Below are 23,177 nucleotides of genomic sequence, written 5' to 3' on the forward strand. Positions count from 1 at the left end.
GCGCTTAAGTGAAACAATGCACTGGCTCACATTTGCGCTCCTTGTGGCGCTTAAGTGAAACAATGCACTGACTCACATTAGCGTTCGTAGTGGAGCTTAAGTGAAACTCTGCATTGACTCACATTAGCACTCGTAGTGGAGCTTAAGTGAAAATCTGCACTGACTCACATTAGCGCTCGTAGTGGCGCTTAAGTGAAACTCTGCACTGGCTCACATTAGCGCTCGTAGTGGCGCTTAAGTGAAACAATGCACTGGCTCACATTAGCGTTCGTAGTGGCGCTTAAGTGAAACTCTGCACTGGCTCACATTAGCGCTCGTAGTGGCGCTTAAGTGAAACAACGCACTGGCTCACATTATTGCTCGTAGTGGTAGAAAAAGTTTAAACTGTTAATCTAATTGACCGGATGACGATGATTCAGAAAGAGATCGCAATTTGTAGGAATAAATAAATAATATATTCTCATTCTTTATTATATTTTATTTAGCTAAAATGCATAGCTCATATCGTAGGGTGTTTTCAACATTGAGTTGCTTGCCTGGAGAGCTAGAACTGTGGATTTTGAAATACTTGGGCATCTAACTCTTTTCTTCGAATGAATAAGACAGGGGTTGTGTATAATACCTCATAAAACGTCGTTACACATAGCTTATTTAATGTATTCTGTTTTAATTGCTGTTGATATTATCAATCGGTGTTTGGGATCTTTGTGAACATGTTGATGAAACCTGACTGTTTTGTGTTACAGGAAACCAGATCCGTCTCGGAGACTACGGATGATGCAGCGAAATTCATAGCAGAGTACTTCCTTAATCGGGAATTTTTTTTTGTGGGTTTTTTTTTGGACACCATCTATATTGTTAATATTGTGTTGGTGTAGGATTCATATTTAGTGGGTTTAAACTTCACATTTCATTTTGCCTCATTATCTACATAACCAGTCAACCACGGTCAACTGTACGTACCGTGTTCTCAAGTGTCGGAGGGGGGGGGGGGTATATAACCTATATATTTAATCTTTGTACCCGATGAGGTCATAAATATTGTCTACAAGGGCGTGCTCTAAAATACACATATACTTGCAAGTCACCTTAATTTAACCTATTTAATCCTTGCTCATAAATCCGTACGAAGAGCATGTACTTTAGCTAATAATAACTCAAGAATGAAGCATTTCAGGGTGTATGTTTGTAGGACATTTTCTCCTTGCTTTGGGGTTAGGAACCAGCCTCCACAGTTTCTTCAGGTAATTCTTCTTCTTTTTTTTGCAAGTTGCCTTACGTCACATCGACACAGATAGGTCATATGGCGACAATGGGACAGGAAAGGGCTAGGAGTGGGAAGGAATCAGCCATGGCTTTAATTAAGGGCTCATTTTCCTCGTGTGAAAGCATCTAGAAACTACAATTGTTTCAGTAAGGTTGCGTAAACTTTGTAAAAAAAAGGATGAAGGACGGATAGTGGAATATATATTTTATGTTCTCTTTTATTACTACATTATAGGTAATAATTACTACTTCATGGGTTCATTATAAAAGTGACACTATTTGTCTCGAGGTAGAATATCAACCCTAGTAGCTAGCGTGCGCCTGCGTTCTCGATAATGTCATCGATCTTATTCTTGATCTCCCGCAGGTGATCGTTCAGCCTGTTGCGAAGATCTTCGTTGTCTGTAAGGTTCCTCACTCGAGTACGAATGTTCTCAAAGATGTTGTGTAACGCATTCTGGGTGCTCTCTGTCGTAGAACCTGTAGGTGGCTCTTCTTCCGCTGGCGTGGATGTGGCCATGGCGGTCACCTGAAACAGACATCCAGAGCTTCAATACTGTCACTGTCAATAGTTGTGTGAGGGACGGGATGACCAGGCTTGTTTCAATTAATAATACAAGTCAGTACAATTAAAGGGCCCAGTAGTGGCGATTAAGGGGGGGGGGGGGGCGACGGAGGTAGTCGCTTCCCCGCGCACTACTTTGTGGAGAATACATTTTTATTTCATTTTAGAAACTAGGAATTACAGGAATTATCTCCACGAATATATAAAAAGGTAAAGTTTGTATGTATGTAATGGCTAATCTCAGGAACTACTAGACCGATTCTAAAAACTCTTTCACTAATAGAAAGATACATTATCTCCGAGTGCTATAGGCTATATTTTATTTTCAAGACAATTCGAGGGGGAGGTGGGGTGGAGACGTGGGGGGATATAAAAATACTAGGCTAATATAGGCGAAATATCGAATTTGTCATACAAGGACGAGACAAAGCTCATGTTAAGCCCCTTGACGCAAAAAACAAAACTCGGTGAAAACCATGTTTTAAGGCCCTAAAAGACACCGTTATGGAGATATTGGCACCACACTACCCCTGCTCTAGGAATCGGATAAAGAAATGAACTGCCGTAACCATGGCAACATCAGCTCCAGTATGCTTACAGCAGCGAGATTATCTACAATATATCACAAAAACTTAACATGTTACAGGCATAACGTTTGGTATTTTGAATCTCCTTTAAAATAAAATAAAAACACAAATTTTTGTTTTCAGAAAATCCACTTAAGGGGTGAGGGTTGAAAAGAAGTGAGGAAGAAGTTGAATTCTTTATATGAGGACACATATATTTCAGAAATGGAAGCTGTTACAAACGTTAAAATTGGTAGGCCGTACTTGGAATCTCTTTTAAAATTAAAAAAACCGCAGTTTTTCTAGAAAATCCACTTTAGGTGAAAATTTTTAAAAAGCGTGTGATGTTTTAAAATGATTATCTTCTCTTCTACCGGTTTTCCCACACCTGTGAGGTCGCGGGTACGAACTGTGTCGCACATGTGGATTTGACGCTGTTTTACGACTGGATGCTCTTCCTGACGCCAACCCCTATGTGTAGAGATGTAATTACTATTGCGTATTCCTGTTGTGGTTGGTAATCTGGTGTGTTGAGTGAATATGAAGAGGAGAGTGTTGGGACAAACACAAACAACCTGTCCCCGAGCCAGAAGAATTAATCGCACACCATTAAAATATCCAACCCAGCCCGGAATCGAAACTAGAACTCTGTGAATCGAAGGCCTCGACGATGAACTCTTAGCCAAGAAGTGGGGCAGTTTTTAAAATCAGTATATATACAGTATACCTCATGAACTTAACAGACGTGAAAATCGGTATTTGTAATTTACTTCAGAAATAAAGAAATCCCTTTTTTTTTTTTTTTTTTTTTTTTTGCTGTTTCTCACATGTAGAGTTCCATGTCGCATGTTCCAGATTTACCTCTGCCAGTAGCTTGGTCATCTTAGCCCCAAAAGGAAATGCCACAAACGTGGTTTACAAAGAGGTTCTGGCGTAAATGAAATACAATTTTTCGGCGAGTTTTTATACTTTAGAGATTTTCAGTGCAGTACCGAGGAACAATTAATTCTTATCAACTTACGAAATCCTCGCGAGCGAAGCCGTGGGTAAGAGCTAGTCTTTATACATAAAAATTCATCCTGCGTATGTCTGTGATCGCAAAACTCTAAAAGTATTTGGTCGAATGGCTTGAAATTTTGACACAACGTTGGATTTGAATATAAGCGTGTTTAGGAAGTGGTTTGAACGAAATCGGATAGGTAGTTTCTTATAATGAGTAATTTTATGGAATTAATTTAATTACAAAGCCGCACCAAGATTGAATCGACCTTGATGGACGGATTGTCGCTAGGAGACGACTTACGCTACATCATTATAACACGGTAAGAATTGCTGTATATAGGATAGTGAAGCTACCTGAAACTGAGCAGCCAAAAGAACCACTGAAAAGTTCGTTGAATGGAATATTGATGATTTAAAACATTTCCTCAAAAACATAAGAAATTACAGTTTATGTTTTTAGATGACTTCATTCGGTGCTAATATTATAGTAGTAGAACAAGGCGGCTTCTAAAACAATGGAAGCTGAATCAACATTTTCCCACGAGGTCATTGACCACTAGTAGTGTACCTATGCGGGTTCTGACCCGAGGTCATTGACCCCCTAGTATAGTAGTAGTAGTAGTGCAATGCCGATTCGCGGATTTTGCATAAGAGAGCAAATCTAACCTCACAGACGCCATCTTGAAAGGCATGACCTCACTTTTACGGCCAATTGCCCTTCTCGACGCGTATTTTGCATAAGAGAGCAAGCCTAACCTCACAGTTGCCTTCTTGGAAGCGGCCTAATCTCAGTTTTATGGGCAGATGGCCTTTCCGACGCCAACAGTAGCCATCGTGGAGGGGCCTGACCTCACTTTTACAGCTAGATGCCCTTCCCGACGCCATCTTGAGTATTAGGTCAATGGGGATTCTAGCGACGCCATCCTAAGTAGTTGGACAATTTGGATTCGCACAAGAGAGCAAGCCTAACCTCACTTTTACGCCCATATGCCCTTCCAGACGCCTTCTTGAGTAGTATCGCAATGGAGATTCTCGCGACACCATTTTGAGTAGTAGGGCAATGTGGGTTCGCATAAGAGAGCATGCCTGACCTCATCGCCATTTTGGAGGGGCATAACTTCACAGTCGCGATCTGTGATTTTAAAAGTGGTCAGCTTAAGGCTTTATGTCTCCACCCGATGGGCAAGTGCCGTGACGTCACAGTCATACCATTGCGTACGAGGGCAAGCCTAACCACACAGACGCAATTTTCGTGTGGGGTCTGACCCAGTTTTACTCTGCTTAAGGCTTTACGTCTCCATCCGACAGTAACGAACAAGTCTATCGCTTATTCGATTATTTATCTATTATTTTTTATTATGCACCCGAAACTCCATTAAAATCAATCAATGAATTAGGCAGTTGAAAAGTGAATGCTTTCAAAATAATAGAACGGAAAGTGATGTTTTTAAGACAGTTTTCACTCATTTGGTTTCAATATTTGGAGATACGTTTGGAAAAAAGCGCATGTCTAATTTTTCATAAGAGTTCATCTATTCGCTTATTTCAATCGGTTATCGATCCGACCCACTTAAGTGGAAAAATTGAATCATGATGCATCCGAATACTCTATGCATACAACTGAATGATATTTGAAACTTATTCGATTATTTTATTCGATTACTTCTTCGATTATTTAAATAATCGGATAGAGGTTATTCGATTATTAAAAGTATTCGATTATCCCATCACTACCCAAAAACGTCAGTGGGTCTCAAAAACAATAACATTATTATTATTATTATTTCAAAACATTCGTGCGCACAAACTGCAGTGTGAAAAACCTGTACTAAGTTATAGAAAAACATAGCAGATTATGTTCTCTTTCTAATATTTTGGAAAACAAAAACAAAAGTGAATGGAAAATTATAAAAAGGTAATTCTTTGCAAGTTAACACAGCTGGTTTCTTCATCACTAATACAGAAAACTCCACGGTTCCCCTTGAAGTCATTCAAGTCACCCCAGGGCGCCACGGCACACCGGTTGGAAACCTACGCCCTAGGCCTAGGTTATCCGCAGTGGTGACAAACTCGTTTCAAGAAGACAATTGTAGAACAGGAACTTACCAAGGACTTCTCGATGTTATTGTAGATACCGCCTTCCCTCGCTGAAGGATCTGCCTTACATGGGCTACACCAAGCTAGGAATAGCCACACGAAATTAATTAATATATTCTTAAACTACTTTATATTTTGTATGTGATGAGCTCAGCAAGCGTGTTATAATTCCAGACAATGAGTTGTTATAGCGAGCTATTTTAGATAAGTTGTATCAACCCTGTTGATACTGCCTCGCGGATCGATTGTTAAATATTGTGATATACTGTACTGCCTGAAAAAAGCAACGTTTGTCTAGGTAAAAGTAAAATATAGAAAAATGGCCCTAAATATAAATATTACATTAATTTCCACCAGGCCCATATTCTGGATCATCTGGGTTGTCTTCGTCATCTCTGGCCCTCTTCTGGTTTCTTTTTAATTTCCTAGCTTCCCTGGAATCTATTACAAATTTTATATCTGACTTTCTCATGCGTAAATTGTCTATTTCACAGCACGCACCAATCATGTTCACATGTGTTATATACTAAATTCTCTCAACACCTTAATCCTAGCATTGTTCCCTTCAAGAATGCCAGTGAAGCATCATATATACCTATTAACAGAGTCCTGTTCCCCCAACAAACACTTTCTTTCGCACCCTGGTCCAAATCACATTTGGATTTCGAATCCTTCCATGCAAGTACTTTGGAAAAAGATCGTGTGGCTGAAAGATATGAATATAGCTATAGTAGAGGAGAATGCTATCGTGGAGGATACTTACATGATTGATTGTCATTTGCAGCTCAGGAAAATAATTCGAAATGTGTACTAAGTGTTATAATTATCTGCTTTATTAAAACCTCGGAAACTACTTGGATTACAAAGAAAAATGGCATTTAGTGGGTTAATGTGACGCGAAGGATTCATAGATGTACAAACAGACCAATTTTGATATTTTTTACTTCTTTTACATACCGATTAATTTGGTGTCTGTTTTTTAAATAGTTCTACATTTACTATTTTAAATTTATTGACATAAATATACCTCAGAACTAGGGTTCATTTGAAAATGTGTATAACGAAATGTGTGACGGAAAGTTTACCTAGCAACCGTGCAGGCTGTGATGTAAGGTATGGATGGTGATATATCCACAAAGACGCACACAAAATGCTGTCATTTGTGTACATTTATTTATTTACAACTTATTTTCACATTATACACACATAACCTAATCAACTGCCATCGTAAACAAAACACGACTACGGAGAATAAGAAGAATGCGAGTGCCATCTTGAAAAACATTTGACTGTGACAATAACATGTCGTCGGAATCACACCACGAGCTCACGAAAACAACTCCAACTAAACATTAACTCCACTCCACCATCAAGACCGCCTCCTTATATATGTAGCCTGGCCAGGCTTCTAGAAGGATATGTCACAACCTATCATCTCGTAAATTCTAGAGTGTTCAATAGCATAGTTACAATGTAAGGAAGGTTCTACGTAGTTCTAGTCGTATATTCTGGATATTGCGGTGTGTTGCACAATATTGTAGTGGATAATAGAAGCATATATGCAGGTAATAATAAATTATATACTGTTAATTACTGATTCTTACATTAACTAAACTCATATTAATATATATATACAGCACATGTTTCATGACATAACCTCACAAATAATATGATCGTCCGTACCTAAGTACGTAAATAATAATACTAATAAATGGATGTAAACACTTCATAGCCATAGCTCACAAGTAATAATAATAATAATAATAATAATAATAATAATAATAATAATAATAATAATAATAATAATAATCATTCGAGTTCGATATTGGCATTATTTACCCATGGGTTAAAGAATATTGTTATACCTGTCTATTTGTACTTGCGTCAGTGGGTGGCTAGACAGTGTTACCTAACAACCATGCAGGTTATGTCTTATGGCTTGCTGTAATGTGGAATTAGTAACCCTTGATGAATTGCCATAGCCGAGAGTCATCTCTATATATAATTAGTCTTGTCTGTACATTGCTCAGAATTGAAAAAGAATGGCATTTCTATATCAGTCGTATCCACAGTAACAAGGAAATGCACTGTTTTGTTTTCCGTAATTTCTGCCTGTCTTTATGTATGTACGTACGTACACGTATCACGAGAAAACGGCTGAAGAGAATTGAGTGAAAATCTGTATGTAAAGTCGGAGAGTAAGTTGATACAATCTATTCCTAAAGTGTAATTCTCAAATATTTATGTTATTAGTGGTCCTAAGGACAAATAATACATAATTAAAATTATATAGAATTAAATGTTCAATAATTTATGTCTTATACTGTACATATACTGTGATAACATAGATATTCATGATTTGTATTTTTGCTGCTAAGTCCATATCAACGCCGAGCCACGAGACAATGGGTAGACAGAATCTAATGAAAATCAGTATGTAGAGTCGGGAAATAAGGAACTACAGTCTAGGTTATTAATAATTTTATTCACCCTGGATGAAATGATAGTTTAAGGGAAGGCGTCTAAACTGTAATTTTTAAATCCTACGTTATTGGTCTTATCGAAGAGTTATAGAGAGTACAATTTCCGATCATTTATGTTTTATTCAGTTTTACCATGCCGACTGTGATACGAGTGGTATTTCAGAGTCGGAAGGAAACTAAATCTAACGGCATACAATATCGAAAGTTCATAAAATTGTTCAACTATAACATTACATTGAACATTGTTTGGTGTGATATTCTTTGTCTCTTCGGCTGCCACACATCTGCGATAGATGGGGTTACTGTTGCGTACGAAGTATATCAGCCTGCCTGAATAACTGCGGGAAGTAGCTGGGGAGATAGATAACTTCCGCCGTTCCTCTGGTTCATACAAAGTATTCCAGCTATACAATCCGTACTCTGAGGCGCTGATTGGAATGAACAGTTGTGCACACTTAACGGAATAATAGCATAGATTGGTAGCGCACTCACTCACATTCGTTCACTGATGGGTGGAGTAACAAACACGCATTCAGAAGGAAGTGGGGACAACCGAGAGCCTTGAGGCCCTCGCGAGCATATGAGCAGAGCGAGCAGACAAGAGAGCCAAGACACAAGACAAGATGGTCGCCAAGCGCAGGAGCCTGTCTAAAGCATTTGATAGGGTGGATCATGGGAGACTACTGGCGAAAATGAGTGCAATTGGACTAGACAAAAGAGTGACTGAATGGGTTGCTATAATTCTAAAAAATTGATCTCAGAGAATTAGAGTAGGTGAAGCTTTATCTGACCCTGTAATAATTAAGAGGGGAATTCCTCAAGGCAGTATTATCGGACCTTTGTTTTCTTATATATATAAATGATATGAGTAAAGGAGTGGAATCGGAGGTAAGGCTTTTTGCGGATGATGTTATTCTCTCTAGAGTAATAAATAAGTTACAAGATTGTGAGCAACTGCAGCGTGACCTCGAAAATGTTGTGAGATGGACAGCAGGCAATGGTATGATGATAAACGGGGTTAAAAGTCAGGTTGTGAGTTTCACAAATAGGAAAAGTCCTCTCAGTTTTAATTACTGCATTGATGAGGTGAAAGTTCCTTTTGGGGATCATTGCAAGTATCTAGGTGTTAATATAAGGAAAAATCTTCATTGGGGTAATCACATAAATGGGATTGTAAATAAAGGGTACAGATCTCTGCACATGGTTATGAGGGTGTTCAGGGGTTGTAATAAGGATGTAAAGGAGAGTGCATATAAGTCTCTGGTAAGACCCCAACTAGAGTATGGTTCCAGTGTATGGGACCCTCACCAGGATTACCTGATTCAAGAACTGGAAAAAATCCAAAGAAAAGCAGCTCGATTTGTTCTGGGTAATTTCCGACAAAAGAGCAGCGTTACAAAAATATTGCAAAGTTTGGGTTGGGAAGAATTGAGAGAAAGAAGAAGAGCTGCTCGACTAAGTGGTATGTTCCGAGCTGTCAGCGGAGAGATAGCGTGGAATGACATTAGTAGACGAATAAGTTTGAGTGGCGTTTATAAAAGTAGGAAAGATCACGATATGAAGATAAAGTTGGAATTCAAGAGGACAAACTGGGGCAAATATTCATTTATATGAAGGGGAGTTAGGGATTGGAATAACTTACCAAGGGAGACGTTCAATAAATTTCCAATTCCTTTGCAATCATTTAGGAAAAGGCTAGGAAAGCAACAGATAGGGAATCTGCCACCTGGGCGACTGCCCTAAATGCAGATCAGTATTGATTGATATTGATTGATTTAGCATTTTTGGGAAGAAGAATTAGGAAGTCGAATAGAATATTGAGTTTTTCAGAAATGTCGGAGTATCTGATATTAAAGTTGCGTCCAGTAAAATAATAATAATAATAATAATAATAATAATAATAATAATAATAATAATAATAATAATAATAATAATAATAATAATAATAATATGACCTCAGCTACCGTGTGCAAGCCATCTGGTTGCCTGCTCGTCAGTTTCGGGCGTTTCGTTTTTCTCTAGGCCTACTAGAGAACAGAGTAAACCAAATCCCTCTTGGGCGTCTATGGCCGACTTTTAATTAATTTTATATGGTAAGCATCGAATGCCCCAGAGGCTCTGAACTTGTCTGAGCGTGGGCTGGCGACGACAGGGCCCTTAGCTGAGTACTGGCATTGATTCCACTTACTTGTGCCAGACTGCTCACTCTCATCTATCAAGCGACCAACCAGCGCCTACAGCCTGTCAGCAGCCAAGACAAGTCGTCAAGGGGCCTAAACCAAGACTCTGCGTTGCTACCATACCCGCCACGTCAAATACCAGCAGCGTGGAGTACCCAAGTCCACACTCAGCGTCAACTCAACTCAGCTAACATGCTATCAACATCACGAGCTCCAGCTCCAAGCTCGCTGGAACGGCAATTCGTCACGACTCAGGCAACAAGTTGCCACTTAGGTCGGTCCGCCAAGTCCGTTTGACCCTTCTGGTGTTTCAAACGCACACACCCCACCATCCCCATCACAGGCCACACGGGGAAATGCCCAGTACCCATGGAACCTCTTCCCAGGTACAAATTGTTGCAGTTTGCCCTGTATCGTGGATCCTCCCTCTCAGGTCATCACTGGTAAACTGAACCCATGACCTTCCCCTCTCATGGCTCTCGTGGATCCGCGACGGTACTGAAATTCATGGTTCCGGCGGATGCGGGGTGGTCCGCACTCGGGCACGTGGCACCCCACCCATTGTGTTCGGCCGATGTGTCGCGATTCCGAAACGTGTGGCGGGGTTGATCGCGTCTGCGGTGGGCGCCCCCCTCTCGGAAGGCCATACCCAACCCACTTGCAACCGCTAATACGCTCCCCTTCAACAACACACAGCACACTCACATTAAAGTAAACGCATCAGTGAACTAAAATGTCAGTCACTGCACAACACCTACGACACAGTCCCGTTGCAGTCCCAAAAGCAACATTGGGCGTGGTCAGTACCTGGATGGGTGACCACCCATGACTACCCATACCGAACACTGGTAATTTACTGTGCCAGCCAACGCTCATATGGCCTGATTCCCGGTCACACACACATCACTGCACACTGACACATACATACAGAAAACATAACACAATTTAATTGTACTGATAAAACTTACTTTTACTGATAAAACCAACCTATACAGACCGACAGAGGAGGTACTTCACAAACCACCTATCTCTCCGGAGGGGCAGACAGGTGGTCATATACAGGGATTGGCAGCGTAGTACCCTTCGTTAAAAGTGAGAAAATGTGCGGTTTTTCATTTAATCGCAACATTCCTACTGACGTCATTGTAATGCCCTGTGTTGATTTCAGCTGAGAAAACCAGTCTTTCTGAGGTTGTAAAAAAGGCACGTGGAGAGCGAGTGTCTGCCATTAGAATGAAAATTCTCCAACTTGATTGTGACTGATCGTGCCTACCATTACAATGAAAATTCCCTAACCCAGTCTTCACATGGTAAATGACGTATGGTGACTTCCTCGTCGCGTTTCTGGAGCGACGTTAAGAGCTATGCAATTTAATAGAATTTTACTCACAACGTGTACACTACCTAACCTAGAATTCCGTAGCGAATCACGGGGACATCAGCAAGTATAAAATATATTTATGATAATTTGATTTTCCTATAGGGAAATTTGACGCCATTTATAAAGTTAGTTTCTGGGAAATCGGGTTGTTGCAATTGGCGGGTTCCCCACGTTAGTTAAATTTAGTCTAGGTCATGTTAAGTTCAGGGTAGGTTAAATTAGGTTATGTTATATTATTATTGTTTAGTCTAGATTAGGTTATGTTAGATGTGTTAGGTTCTTAGATTGTTGGTTTAGGTTAAGTTAGAATTGTTAATTTTTAAATAGGTTATGTTTGATTAGGTTATATTATATTATATTATTTTTGTTTAGTCTAGATTAGATTGTTAGATGTGTTAGGTTCGATTAGTTTAGGTTAGGTTGAGTTGGGTTAGATTATTGGTTTAGGTTAAGTTACAATTGTTAAGTTTTAAACAGGTTAGGTTTTATTAGGTTACGTTAGGTTGGGTTAGTTTCGGTCAGGTTAGGTCAAGTAGTGTATTGTAACTTGATAGTTATAGGAAGGTGTGAATTCTGACCCTATGTCCCTTCTTTTCAACGACATTTTGTTATACAACTGGTAGGAGGAGAATAGACTGCTGCAGAACATCAGTTTTAAGCTAGGATAGCATCATTTATTTCTAATCTTAGATAACATACAGCCATACGATATTTACTTAAATGAGAATAATATTAGGACATAAGTTTAATGTAAATTTCTTTCATATCTTTGGTCATCAAGGTGCTGGTGTGGCACCGAAGGATTGGATCGCTGACGAAACATTATTCATAAGATCACTGAGAGAATTCTGCAGATTGGTAAGCTCTGATGTAATTTGAGGATTTCCAGTGAGGTTAGATACTGCGTTTCTCAGACTGTTCAGGGCATCGGAGAAAATGGCACCAATGTCTTGTTCCTCTGAAGAATCTGCATCCCGCTTCTCCACCTCATGCGGTTTCGACAAGGCCACGCACACGAACTGTAACAAGTAAGGGGTTATTAGAGTTATACATTGCGAAACAAAACATGAAACATCCTCAAGAACAAGGTCATTGTGACAGGTAGTATATAATTACAAATTCAGACCAAATGAAACACTCAAACATTCGCATCAATACACACCCATCCTCTGGCGGCAATGCAGGCATTGACTCGCGCATGCCAGCGATCATAAAGGTACCGAATGGCATCCTACGATAGATTGTCCCAAGCATCTTGCACCTTTTGATGCAATTTGGGAATGGTTCTTGCAGGATCTGCAGAACGCGTGTGTTCCTGCTTCATCATGTTCAGTTGGCGAGAGATCCGGTGATCCAGGTGGCCACCACGTTAGGCACGTTACGTCGCAGCAGCTATATGTGTACGTGCATTGCCCTGCTGAGAAAAACACATCACCTTCGTGTGGAAGAAATTGCAGTAACACGGGACAACAACCTGAGCACTGGTTACGTCACCAACTGTGACCGCGAGTTGTAACTGATGGCTCCCCACCACACCATGAAGCCCGGAGTGGGCGAATGCACTCTGGAATAGGCCGTGTACGTCCATCACTTGCATACAGACAGAACCTACTTTCGTCACTGAAGACACCAGACCACCATCCTCTCTCCAGTCGACTCTTTCACTACACCAGAGTAACCGTGCTTGGTGGTGTCGTGGTGTCACTGGCAGCCTGGACAGAGGACACGTGATCGTAATCCCGCTGCAAGCGGATTGTTTCCAATGGTCCTTGGTGACACGGCATGTGCAACATGTGATCGGATTTCGTTCCTGGATGATGTTCGGTCGGCCATCGCTGCTGGCACAATGCTTCGATCTTGACGTGTGTGTGTATTACGCGGACGTCCGGAACCTGGTCTACGGGTGTGCGAATTGTTACAGGTGAACTATGTAATGTGAGTGGAATGTATTTTTTTTAAGACCTTGTTTGAAAAATACGATATGATGTTTTATTTTTATTGACCTAACCTGTACTGTATAATGTTGTAACATAGGCATTTGTAAATAGTAGAATTCTGTCTATAGTTCCTGGAACGATCCAGAAAGTTTACATAACTTTTGTACAGGGTGTGTTACTTTGTTGGTATGTGTTCTAGAAAGTGTGTTCTGTCTATTCTGGAAAAATACGACTTTCGCGATCATGCGTATTCTAGAATGTTAGTCAGAGTTCCCGATCGAAAGTAAGGTTGTGATTGGTGAGTCTAGGTGGCAATAGGGAACACGTGCACGCTGATTGGTTGCCTCCAAGGCCAGTAATTCCTATATATATAGTGAGCGAGGCAGTGTTCGAATGAATTCTGTATCCTGAATTCTGTCGGTCTCGGTTTATCTGTCTGCGAGCAGCCTATCTGGATGACGTCCCTCCAGTTTTCGGGATGGCACACTCCTCGGGTAAGCACTCTTGAATTCCGTTCCTGCTAAAATTTCCGTAATGTTCCGATTTGCTTTTCATACAGGAGTCTGCCCTAACCTCGCCTAGATTCACCAAATTAGTTACTTATGATGCCTTAGTTTTTCAGCTAGACTTACCTGTTCGTTTCCGAGGCATTCCCGTTTTGTTTCACTAAAATATGTATATTGTAGTTTAATAGTATTTTCCTTGGGGTTTGCCTCTGATAGTTCTGTATCACTTTAGGTACGCTAGATTTTGGATAACCTGTAAATTGCATTGTACTACTGCATTGGTAACTAGATGTACAGTTGATTTGTAATTTGAATTTACACTGCTACGAACAACCTATGTATAGCACTGAACTTATAGCTCATAACTTGGAATGAATATGTAGAATTATCTTGTAAATAATATTTTAAAAACTAAGGATCACGGTGATTCATTTCGGAATCCGCTATCTAAGCCATGTCCATGCCTTTGGTAGGTTCCCAGCCCTTCCATCTTCCCGTTTTGTCGTTCACTAGTTGGCCCTACTGATAGTTACGTACTTGTTTTGTTGGAGATCCGCGTAAAGGCTAGTTACTGTTTTTCCAAATGTGTAGTGTTTTCTTATATTGTGTATTGTACTCTTACCTTCCCCTTTTAACTGTGTGCCTTGTTTGGTGTTACCACTGTAGTAGAGGTAACACGAATGTTCCACAGACCACTGCTGAAAGCAGCGACACAGCACCGATACATTGTGCCAACATGTGAGGCAATCCGTCGATACGTCCCTCCAGTTTCCCGCAGGCCCACAATTGCGACCCTGTTCAAATGAGTGCAGTTCTTCAACAGGAGGACGTGGTCGTCAGCGGGGTATGGTTGTACCCTACTCTTCACTTCTAATCTCAGCATAGTTACAGCCTGCCGAGTCAAAACAGAGTGCGCGCGGACAGACCTCCTGAACGCCATCTGATCAGCGCTGTCCATGACAAATGAATCACTAAGACAACAACCCCTCAGTATGCACATATTATACCCTGGTGCCACTGAACACAGTCCTTGAGTATATTGCGTGTTTTCTTTTTCCGGCTCGTCTTTCTATGTTATGTCATATTTTTATTCCGGCCTCTTATGTATTTATTTTACATCAGAACCCTCAGCTTAGAGACACTATGGCGCCGTTCAGAACTAAAATCATGCCTATACTAACGTATGTCATAGAAATCATATGGTCATACCTCATAGAAAAGAACCTATCAGCACTGGAAGCAGTAAAAGTCATATACATAAGAATAGCGATCGGAGGATCAAAGACTACAAGATCACGACTTGTCTTCCTCCTCGAGAATCATTCCTCATTGAAGATCTCCGAATTATTTTGCCTCTACTTAGCGTTAGAAAATCTACCAACATCACTCAACAAAGAAAGAGAAGACATAGGTCCAGCATTCTACGGAACTGGGGCCATGATAGATGGAACGTAGACAATATCCAATTGTGAGATGAGGCACTGCATGGTTTTCACCATATTATTTGCGCGAACACATCTTACCATGAACCTACAGACACCTGTGAATGTGAAGTATGTGGAAATTCCTGTGGACACTACCACATAGAAATCTGCAGCTAAAGAACAAAATCAATTGCAGAACACGTAATACAAGGCGGAGGTGCGCAGTTTGAGTGTATTCTACCTCTCTTTTTATAGGTATTTGAATGCAATAAAAAAGTATTATTTATTTATTTATTTATTTATTTATTTATTTATTTATCTATCTATCTATCTATCTATCTATCTATCTATCTATCTATCTATCTATCTATCTATCTATCTATCTATCTATCTATCTATCTATCTATCTATCTATCTATCTATCTATCTATCTATCTATCTATCTATCTAATTCAGGCAGGCTGTTTCACTTGAGACACAGCAATAATCCCATCTATCGGAGATGAGTGGCAGCAGAGGAGACAAATCACATCACAACAATAGTCAATGTGATGTTATTGTTGACCAGTTTTATGAGCTTTAGATATTGCAGGTCTTCAAATTTAGATATTTTTTTCCGAATCTGATATTACGGCATCTAATGTAGAGGGAGTCCTTACTTCCTTGTCTACATGGACCGATGGTCACACCGTTTTAACCTTAAGACAATCACGACAAAAACCATCGCCAATCAACACGACTGAACGATATTTCCTCGGTGTTGATACGGACTAAGCAATGAAAGTTATTACACTCAACTCTCGATTAACCGCGATAATGTAGGGTAAAGGCTTTCCGAATAAGTAAAATCGCGGTTAAAACGAAAAAGTTAAAAATAGAGCCGGTGTACTGAAAGTACAGACAAATGATAATAGATGAAACTACTGTACTGTTTTTTATTAACTCACCCAATAAATCGCAGTATCAGTCAGTCAGTCAGTCAGTCAGTCCTGATCTGCATTTAGGGCAGTCCCCAGGTGCAAGATTCCCTGTCTGCTGTTTTCCTAGCCTTTCCTTGAAAGTAAAAGTAGCATTTAGCAAAATTAACACATGGAAAAATAAACAGCAATTTTCATTGAAACTAATATTCAAAATATTCAAACTACCTAACTTTAATGTTTCCTGCTTATGTGCCCAGAAACATTTTTCTTTATTTTCCTTCTCAAGTTTATCAAAGCAAGTTTTCCGGTAATAAGAGTATTATCCTGGCCGGTGACACACCAGCTTTTTGTATAACTTCAAGGTCTCGCCAACCCTGCTACTGTTAAGACTCCTCAATATTTTCTTATTCTGTATTATTATAATTCCTAATACTAATGCATTTTTAGTGTTTAGTGTTGTTGAATTTCAGGGGAAAAGAAGTAGGTGGAGATCACAGAGGAATGGATTATCTCAGGGAGGTGTGCTCTCTCCGTCATTGATCAACATCTACACCAATGAGCAGCCGCAACCCGAAGAAACACAGAGCTTTATCTATGCAGATGACTGTGCCATTACCACTCAAGACACCTGCTTTGACGCTATTGAGCAGAAATTATCTAATGTACCTTCAGTGCTGTCTGGTTACTACAAAGAGAATCATCTGAGACCGAACCCCAGTAAAACTCACACTTGTGCCTTCCACCTCAAAAATAAAATGGCAAACAGAACTCTCAAAATCACTTGGGAAGCAACCATACTAGAACATTGCATCACACCAAAATATCTTGGAGTTACCCTTGATCGTGCTCTCACTTACCAGAAACACTGCTCGAACACCAACCAAAAAGTGGCAGCCAGAAATAATATTATAAGGAAGATAACGGGTACTACCTGAGGGGCACATCCGAATACTGTGAGAACCTCTTGCATTGCTCTATGTTACTCTGCAGCGGAATATGCATCCCCAGTATGATACAAGTCAAGATGTGTCTTATCAATCTCTTCTTCTTGTCAAATTTAGCCAAATCGATCTCCTTTCACCAATTCGATTCAGTACATCTTCATTAGTGATTCGATCTATCCATCTCACCTTCAGCATTCTTCTGTAACACCACATCTCAAATGTTCCTATTCTCTTTCTTTCTGAGCTAGCTACCGTCCATGTTTCACTTCCATACAATGTCACGCTTCAGGCGAAAGTCTTCAGAAAACCTTTCTAATTCCTATATCAATGTTCGAATTGAGCAAATTTCGTTTCTTATGCAAGGCCTTCTTTGCTTGTGCTAGTCTGAATTTTATATCCTCCTTACTTCTGCCATCGTTTGTTATTTTACTACCCAAGTAACAATGTTTGTCTACATCCTTTAAGGCTTCATTTCCTATATATGTAGATTAGCCCGCTTGGTGGGAGATCTTACAAACATCAGCCCCTTTCTTTAACCCTCGACTGGCGTTGTGAAGACTTTGGTACGTCAATGACGTTGTGGGGTCGAAAATGATACCATAGAATACATGACCACAAACACCTTTTATTTAAGTTTCAAAAATAAATACACGTCAATTATGTTTCCTTATACGTTTTACATCACCTACAATAAGAAATTAACATATTTACTGATTATTGTTTTACCGTCATTGATTTTAAAAGAAAATCGCACTCCCATGAATTATATTTTAATGAAAACAAATTTAAAATGTTCATTGCTCCAAAGCAAACTCAAAGGTACATTGAAATATTATATTAACTTATACAAAACTCATAAAACGTTTGAATTTCACACTCACTTCCCACTTAAAACCCACTACATGTCTTCTGCACAATCCTTACACATCACGGAACGGCAAGTTTGGCAGGTTGGACGGTCACATTTCACACAGCAGGCCTACTGATTTGTAGCGAGGATACAGTGCACATCAATTCCTTTTCTGAGTTTCGATTAGATGATTGCGCCTTTGGTACGGTTTTCTTATTAAAAATTCTTGACACTACCATTTCGCAGTTTTATTGGAAGTCGGTCATTGACAAGTCTTTCATTGAGGTAGGGTTCAGTTAATTGTCCATCCGATGTTTTCAGAAACTGAAAGTTAGTGACAGGCATATAGTTTTTGAGCGATGTCTGTACAATGAAATAATTTATTCCAATAATATTGAGGATGTTGAAGAAAATCGCGAGAGGCCATCTGCGAGTTTTGATCCCAGGATCACACACTGACGTGCCATAGCAAGGCTTACACGAAGAAATAGTATCAAACACGCACTTCGAATGAAATATTATGAACACTTACAAAATTTTAAGTCTCGACAAACTTCGAACACAAGCGCCGTTGTGGGGTCGTAAACGGCACAGTAGAATATTTAAATCAATTTCTTGAGAAAACCAATATTTACTAAAAGCTACAACTCAAGATAGCAGTTGACTTTGCACTAAGGCCCGGTTTCACAGTATACGCTTAAGCCTTGGATCGGGCTTAAGCGGGAGCTTAAACTGTGGACGAGTTTCATAGTGGGGAGTGCAAGTGGTAAGCCGAGCTTATCTGTGACTGGCTTAAGCTGTATGAAACTGAGGTTTAAGCTAAGGATTCAGTTCAGATGGTAGAGCGCTGGCCTTCTTATAGCTCAACTTGGCAGGTTCGATCCTGTCTCAGTCCTGTGGTGAAGGTGCTCAAATTCATAGTTAAGTGGGACGTAAAACCAATAACATTAACATTAAATAACTTATATTTCTGAATATATTTCGAGGCTCGTGAAATAATACAGTTTCCGTGTTCCGATATACAGTAAAAGAGACAAAAATGTCGGTCGGTCACTTGCTTTCTTGGCTTACGCTGCGTGAACCATCAACGATAGACCCCAAGTGTAAGTGTACGAATTGTAGAGCACAGAAACCTCTACAAAAAGGTCCGCGATGGTATATACCTATTTCCAACCGTTTGCCCTCTAGAAGCGATTTTATGCTATACTCAGCGGTAAAAAAATATAACTCCTTAACATTAAATAAATATTTCGATATTATCCTCGAATTCCTCATCGAAATAAATTGTTTGACCTCCTCCAGTATTTTATAAGGATTACAATAACCTTGTCAGGACATTGTTTGCATGAATGGTTCAGAAGTTATGGCCATTTTAGACTGTAGTGGTAATACGTGTCAGCAGAAAGGGCGAGTGACCTTTTTTTAAACTTTATTTTTGTTACTATTATTGGAATCACATTTTCCGTTCATTTTTCTAAATTATCTTGGCTGATAAACGATGTATAACCTACAAGTCAATCAATCATAGGCTACGGATGTAAACAAAGATGAGAATTGAATCATTGCGCATGCGCAAGCATTACCAACTTCGGAGATGTTCAGCTTAGTAAAGCTACACATGGTCCCCCTACTGTGAAACTCGTAGTGTTTAAGCCAAAGCGTAAGCCTTGCTTAAGCGGTGTGCGTGGCTTACGAAAGCTTTGGCTTAAACTCAAACTGTGAAAATGACAGCTAGAGTGAACTGCGATAGTCAGAATGGAATGCAGAGGGAGCGCCAGGGGTGTACAAAGTCAGTGGTATCTTTAAAGACCCCTCGACGCCAGTCGAAGGTTAATATTCTTTGATATTACGTGCTTGCTTCTTGTGGGCTCCTGATTTTCGTTTCTCAGCTCCCGATTGATGCAGACCCTTCTCGAAACGTACGGCGGGGCCCTGTCCAGCGCGCTGGTCTTTATTCGGCGAGTGCTTCCACCTTCAGCCACGCAGTCAAACTCCTCTTACTCTCCCAACCAGTGCCGAATTAATGTGTTTGGGGGCCCTGGGCTATTTAAAAATATGGGGCCCCTTCTTCGTAACATCACGTAAGACTGGCATACTGAAGTCGTTATAGAACTACTTTCACTTAAATTGATGAATAGGGAAGTGTTGAAATAGACTACAATTTTTCACGTTAATATTTCATAATGCACTTATAGACTTCCTGTCAAAAAATGTTGATATTTTCGGCAACTTTTCAATTTCCTTCAAATCTTTCTTTTAATTTACGTTTTTTTACAAGAACATTACAGTTATATAACTTACGAATGGTTCAACAGTCAGAGGTGAACTTGAAGTTCTCTTCCTGATACAAAGATATAGTATAGCATGCGCATTCCACCGTGCTTCCCCTGTCCCCTCCCGCTCATTTCCTAGACCTCTTCCCCGCTCCCCCCCCCCTCTGCCCGTACTCGCAAGCTGCCAGATTTAAATTTTCGTCAACAATAACCTTTACAATAATTACAGTGCGTAAGTAACGACGATTCGTATCTCCGGACGGTAATTGATTCTAGCAGTGATGAAATACTAACGCGGACAGCTGATAAGATGGAAGGAAGAGTGCGTGTTCGATATTTTGCGAGCGGGGCCCGGGGCTGCAGCCCCTTTAGCCCCCCCCCCCTTTAATCCGGCCCTGCTCCCAACGATGGTAGTTAAGAAAAGAGGTATTCTGCCCCAAGAAATAAAATGATCTCTATTTCAGTTTCTCAAAAATGATTTATTGTTTAGGAGATACAACCTGACTAGCCACACTTCCACAACATCTCAAACAGTGGAGGTTGGACTTAGAGACTCGAGTGTGGCGGTGAGATTTCTGGCAAGTTCGTTGAGAGTTCTCTGCAATGTTTGTAACTCAGTTGATAGTTGGTTGAACAGGCTGGCGTTGGCAGATGATGTTAGATTTGCCATTCCACTTCGTAGATATTCTAAAGTCTCATTCAGCATGGAATCAAGATCCTCCTGGGTAGGCCCTGTGTTCCGTTTCTCCATCACGTGGGGTTTCGACACCGCCAAACACAGGAGCTGTAACAATGAGGCAGTTGTAACTGTTACAGAGAGATTACGGGTACCCATAGTGGGCGGTGGGATTATCCAGGGACCTCCTGTGGGTGGGGAATGCAGAGGAAGAATACACCCACGGTATCTGCTGCCTGTCGTAATAGACGACTTAAAGTGGCGACCAAGGTACGGGGCATCACGGACTGGGGTGAGTACGGGAGTAGCTGCCGTGCCCCCTGTGTTCAGAATGGATCTGCGTTAACCATGAGCAGTACCACCAAATACAGTAGACACAATACGCGACACTTCCGGATTTAGCCTTGTTAAAATGGGAGACAAGTCGCAAGTGGCGCTCCTAGTGGCATGACCTGAAAATTCGCGCTAAATTCAAATATCAATGGAAATGTATATACGTAAATGGATAAATAAATTACGTCTAGAAAAAAAGTGTTACTAAGATATTAACTACAAAGCTGCTAAAGAAATTCTGGATAAATGAATGAAGAATTATTTAACAGGTTATTATTTAAAGACTGAAATTAGACATATAACCAAGTTGTGAAATGGACTGCTGTGAAAGGGCTTGATCTTTCATTTATGCATTACATTTTTAGCTTTAGCATTCCTGTCTGAACGTTCATGGCTAGTCTTTTTTCTCATTTAAAAGCATTGTATCATCACATTAAAACACTTGTCAACAAAAATATCGGCACATTCCTTACACACATGATTCAATGTATTTACATTTAAGATACATAAATACATACGTTATCATTATAGACTGTTATGCCTTTCAGCGTTCAGTCTGCAAGCCTCTGTGAATTTACTAAACGTCGCCACAATCCTCGATTTTCAACTAGTGTTGTGGCCTCATTTAGTTCTATACCTCTTGTCTTTAAATCGTTAGAAACCGAGTCTAACCATCGTCGTCTTGGTCTACCTCTACTTCCCTTACCCTCCATAGCAGAGTCCATTATTCTCCTAGGTAACCTATCCTCCTCCATTCGCCTCACATGACCCCACCACCGAAGCCGGTTTATGCGTACAGCTTCATCCATCGAGTTCATTCCTAAATTAGCCTTTATCTCCTCATTCCGAATACCATCCTGCCATTGTCCCCACCTGTTTGTACCAGCAATCATTCTTGCTACTTTCATGTCTGTTACTTCTAACTTATGAATAAGATATCCTGAGTCCACCCAGCTTTCGCTCCCGTAAAGCAAAGTTGGTCTGAAAACAGACCGATGTAATGATAGTTTTGTCCGGGAGCTAACTTCCTTCTTACAGAATACTGTTGATCGCAACTGCGAGCTCACTGCATTAGCTTTACGACACCTTGATTCAACCTCACTTACTATATTACCATCCTGGGAGAATACACAACCTAAATACTTGAAATTATCGACCTGTTCTAGCTTTGTATCACCAATCTGACATTCAATTCTGTTGAATTTCTTACCTACTGACATCAATTTAGTCTTCGAAAGGCTAATTTTCATACCATACTCATTGCACCTATTTTCAAGTTCCAAGATATTAGACTGCAGGCTTTCGGCACAGTCTGCCATTAAGAACAAGTCGTCAGCATAGGCCAAACTGCTTACTACATTTCCACCTAACTGAATCCCTCCCTGCCATTTTATACCTTTCAGCAGGTGATCCATGTAAACTACGAACAGCAAAGGTGAAAGATTGCAGCCTTGTCTAACCCCTGTAAGTACCCTGAACCAAGAACTCATTCTACCATCAATTCTCACTGAAGCCCAATTGTCAACATAGATACCTTTGATTGATTTTAATAATCTACCTTTAATTCCATAGTCCCCCAGTATAGCGAACATATTCTCCCTCGGTACGCTGTCGTATGCTTTCTCTAGATCTACGAAACATAAACACAACTGCCTATTCCTCTCGTAGCATTTTTCAATTACCTGGCGCTTACTGAAAATCTGATCCCGACAGCCTCTCTGTGGTCTGAAACCACACTGGTTTTCATCCAACTTCCTCTCAACGACTGATCGCA

At 40.3% G+C, this 23,177-nt stretch overlaps 1 protein-coding gene across 3 annotated transcripts in view; it reads right to left on the minus strand.

The window, feature by feature from the left end:
- Positions 1 to 1,466: 1,466 nt before the first annotated feature.
- The window catches only part of LOC136886050 (integral membrane protein 2B), a 77,254-nt gene continuing 55,543 nt past the window's right edge, over positions 1,467 to 23,177 (minus strand). The window contains exon 2 of one of the 3 annotated variants that reach the window (XM_067158778.2): positions 1,467 to 1,795. In XM_067158778.2, coding sequence (XP_067014879.1) covers positions 1,577 to 1,795 — 219 coding nt within the window. In that variant the 3' untranslated portion in view covers positions 1,467 to 1,576. Of the gene's footprint in view, positions 1,796 to 12,188; positions 12,560 to 20,852; positions 21,179 to 23,177 lie in introns of those variants that run through there. The other 2 variants (XM_068230512.1, XM_068230511.1) reach the window with 2 other exon arrangements.

Source organism: Anabrus simplex, chromosome X, assembly GCF_040414725.1.
Source record: "Anabrus simplex isolate iqAnaSimp1 chromosome X, ASM4041472v1, whole genome shotgun sequence".
In the NCBI taxonomy this organism is placed as follows: Eukaryota; Metazoa; Arthropoda; class Insecta; order Orthoptera; family Tettigoniidae; genus Anabrus; species Anabrus simplex.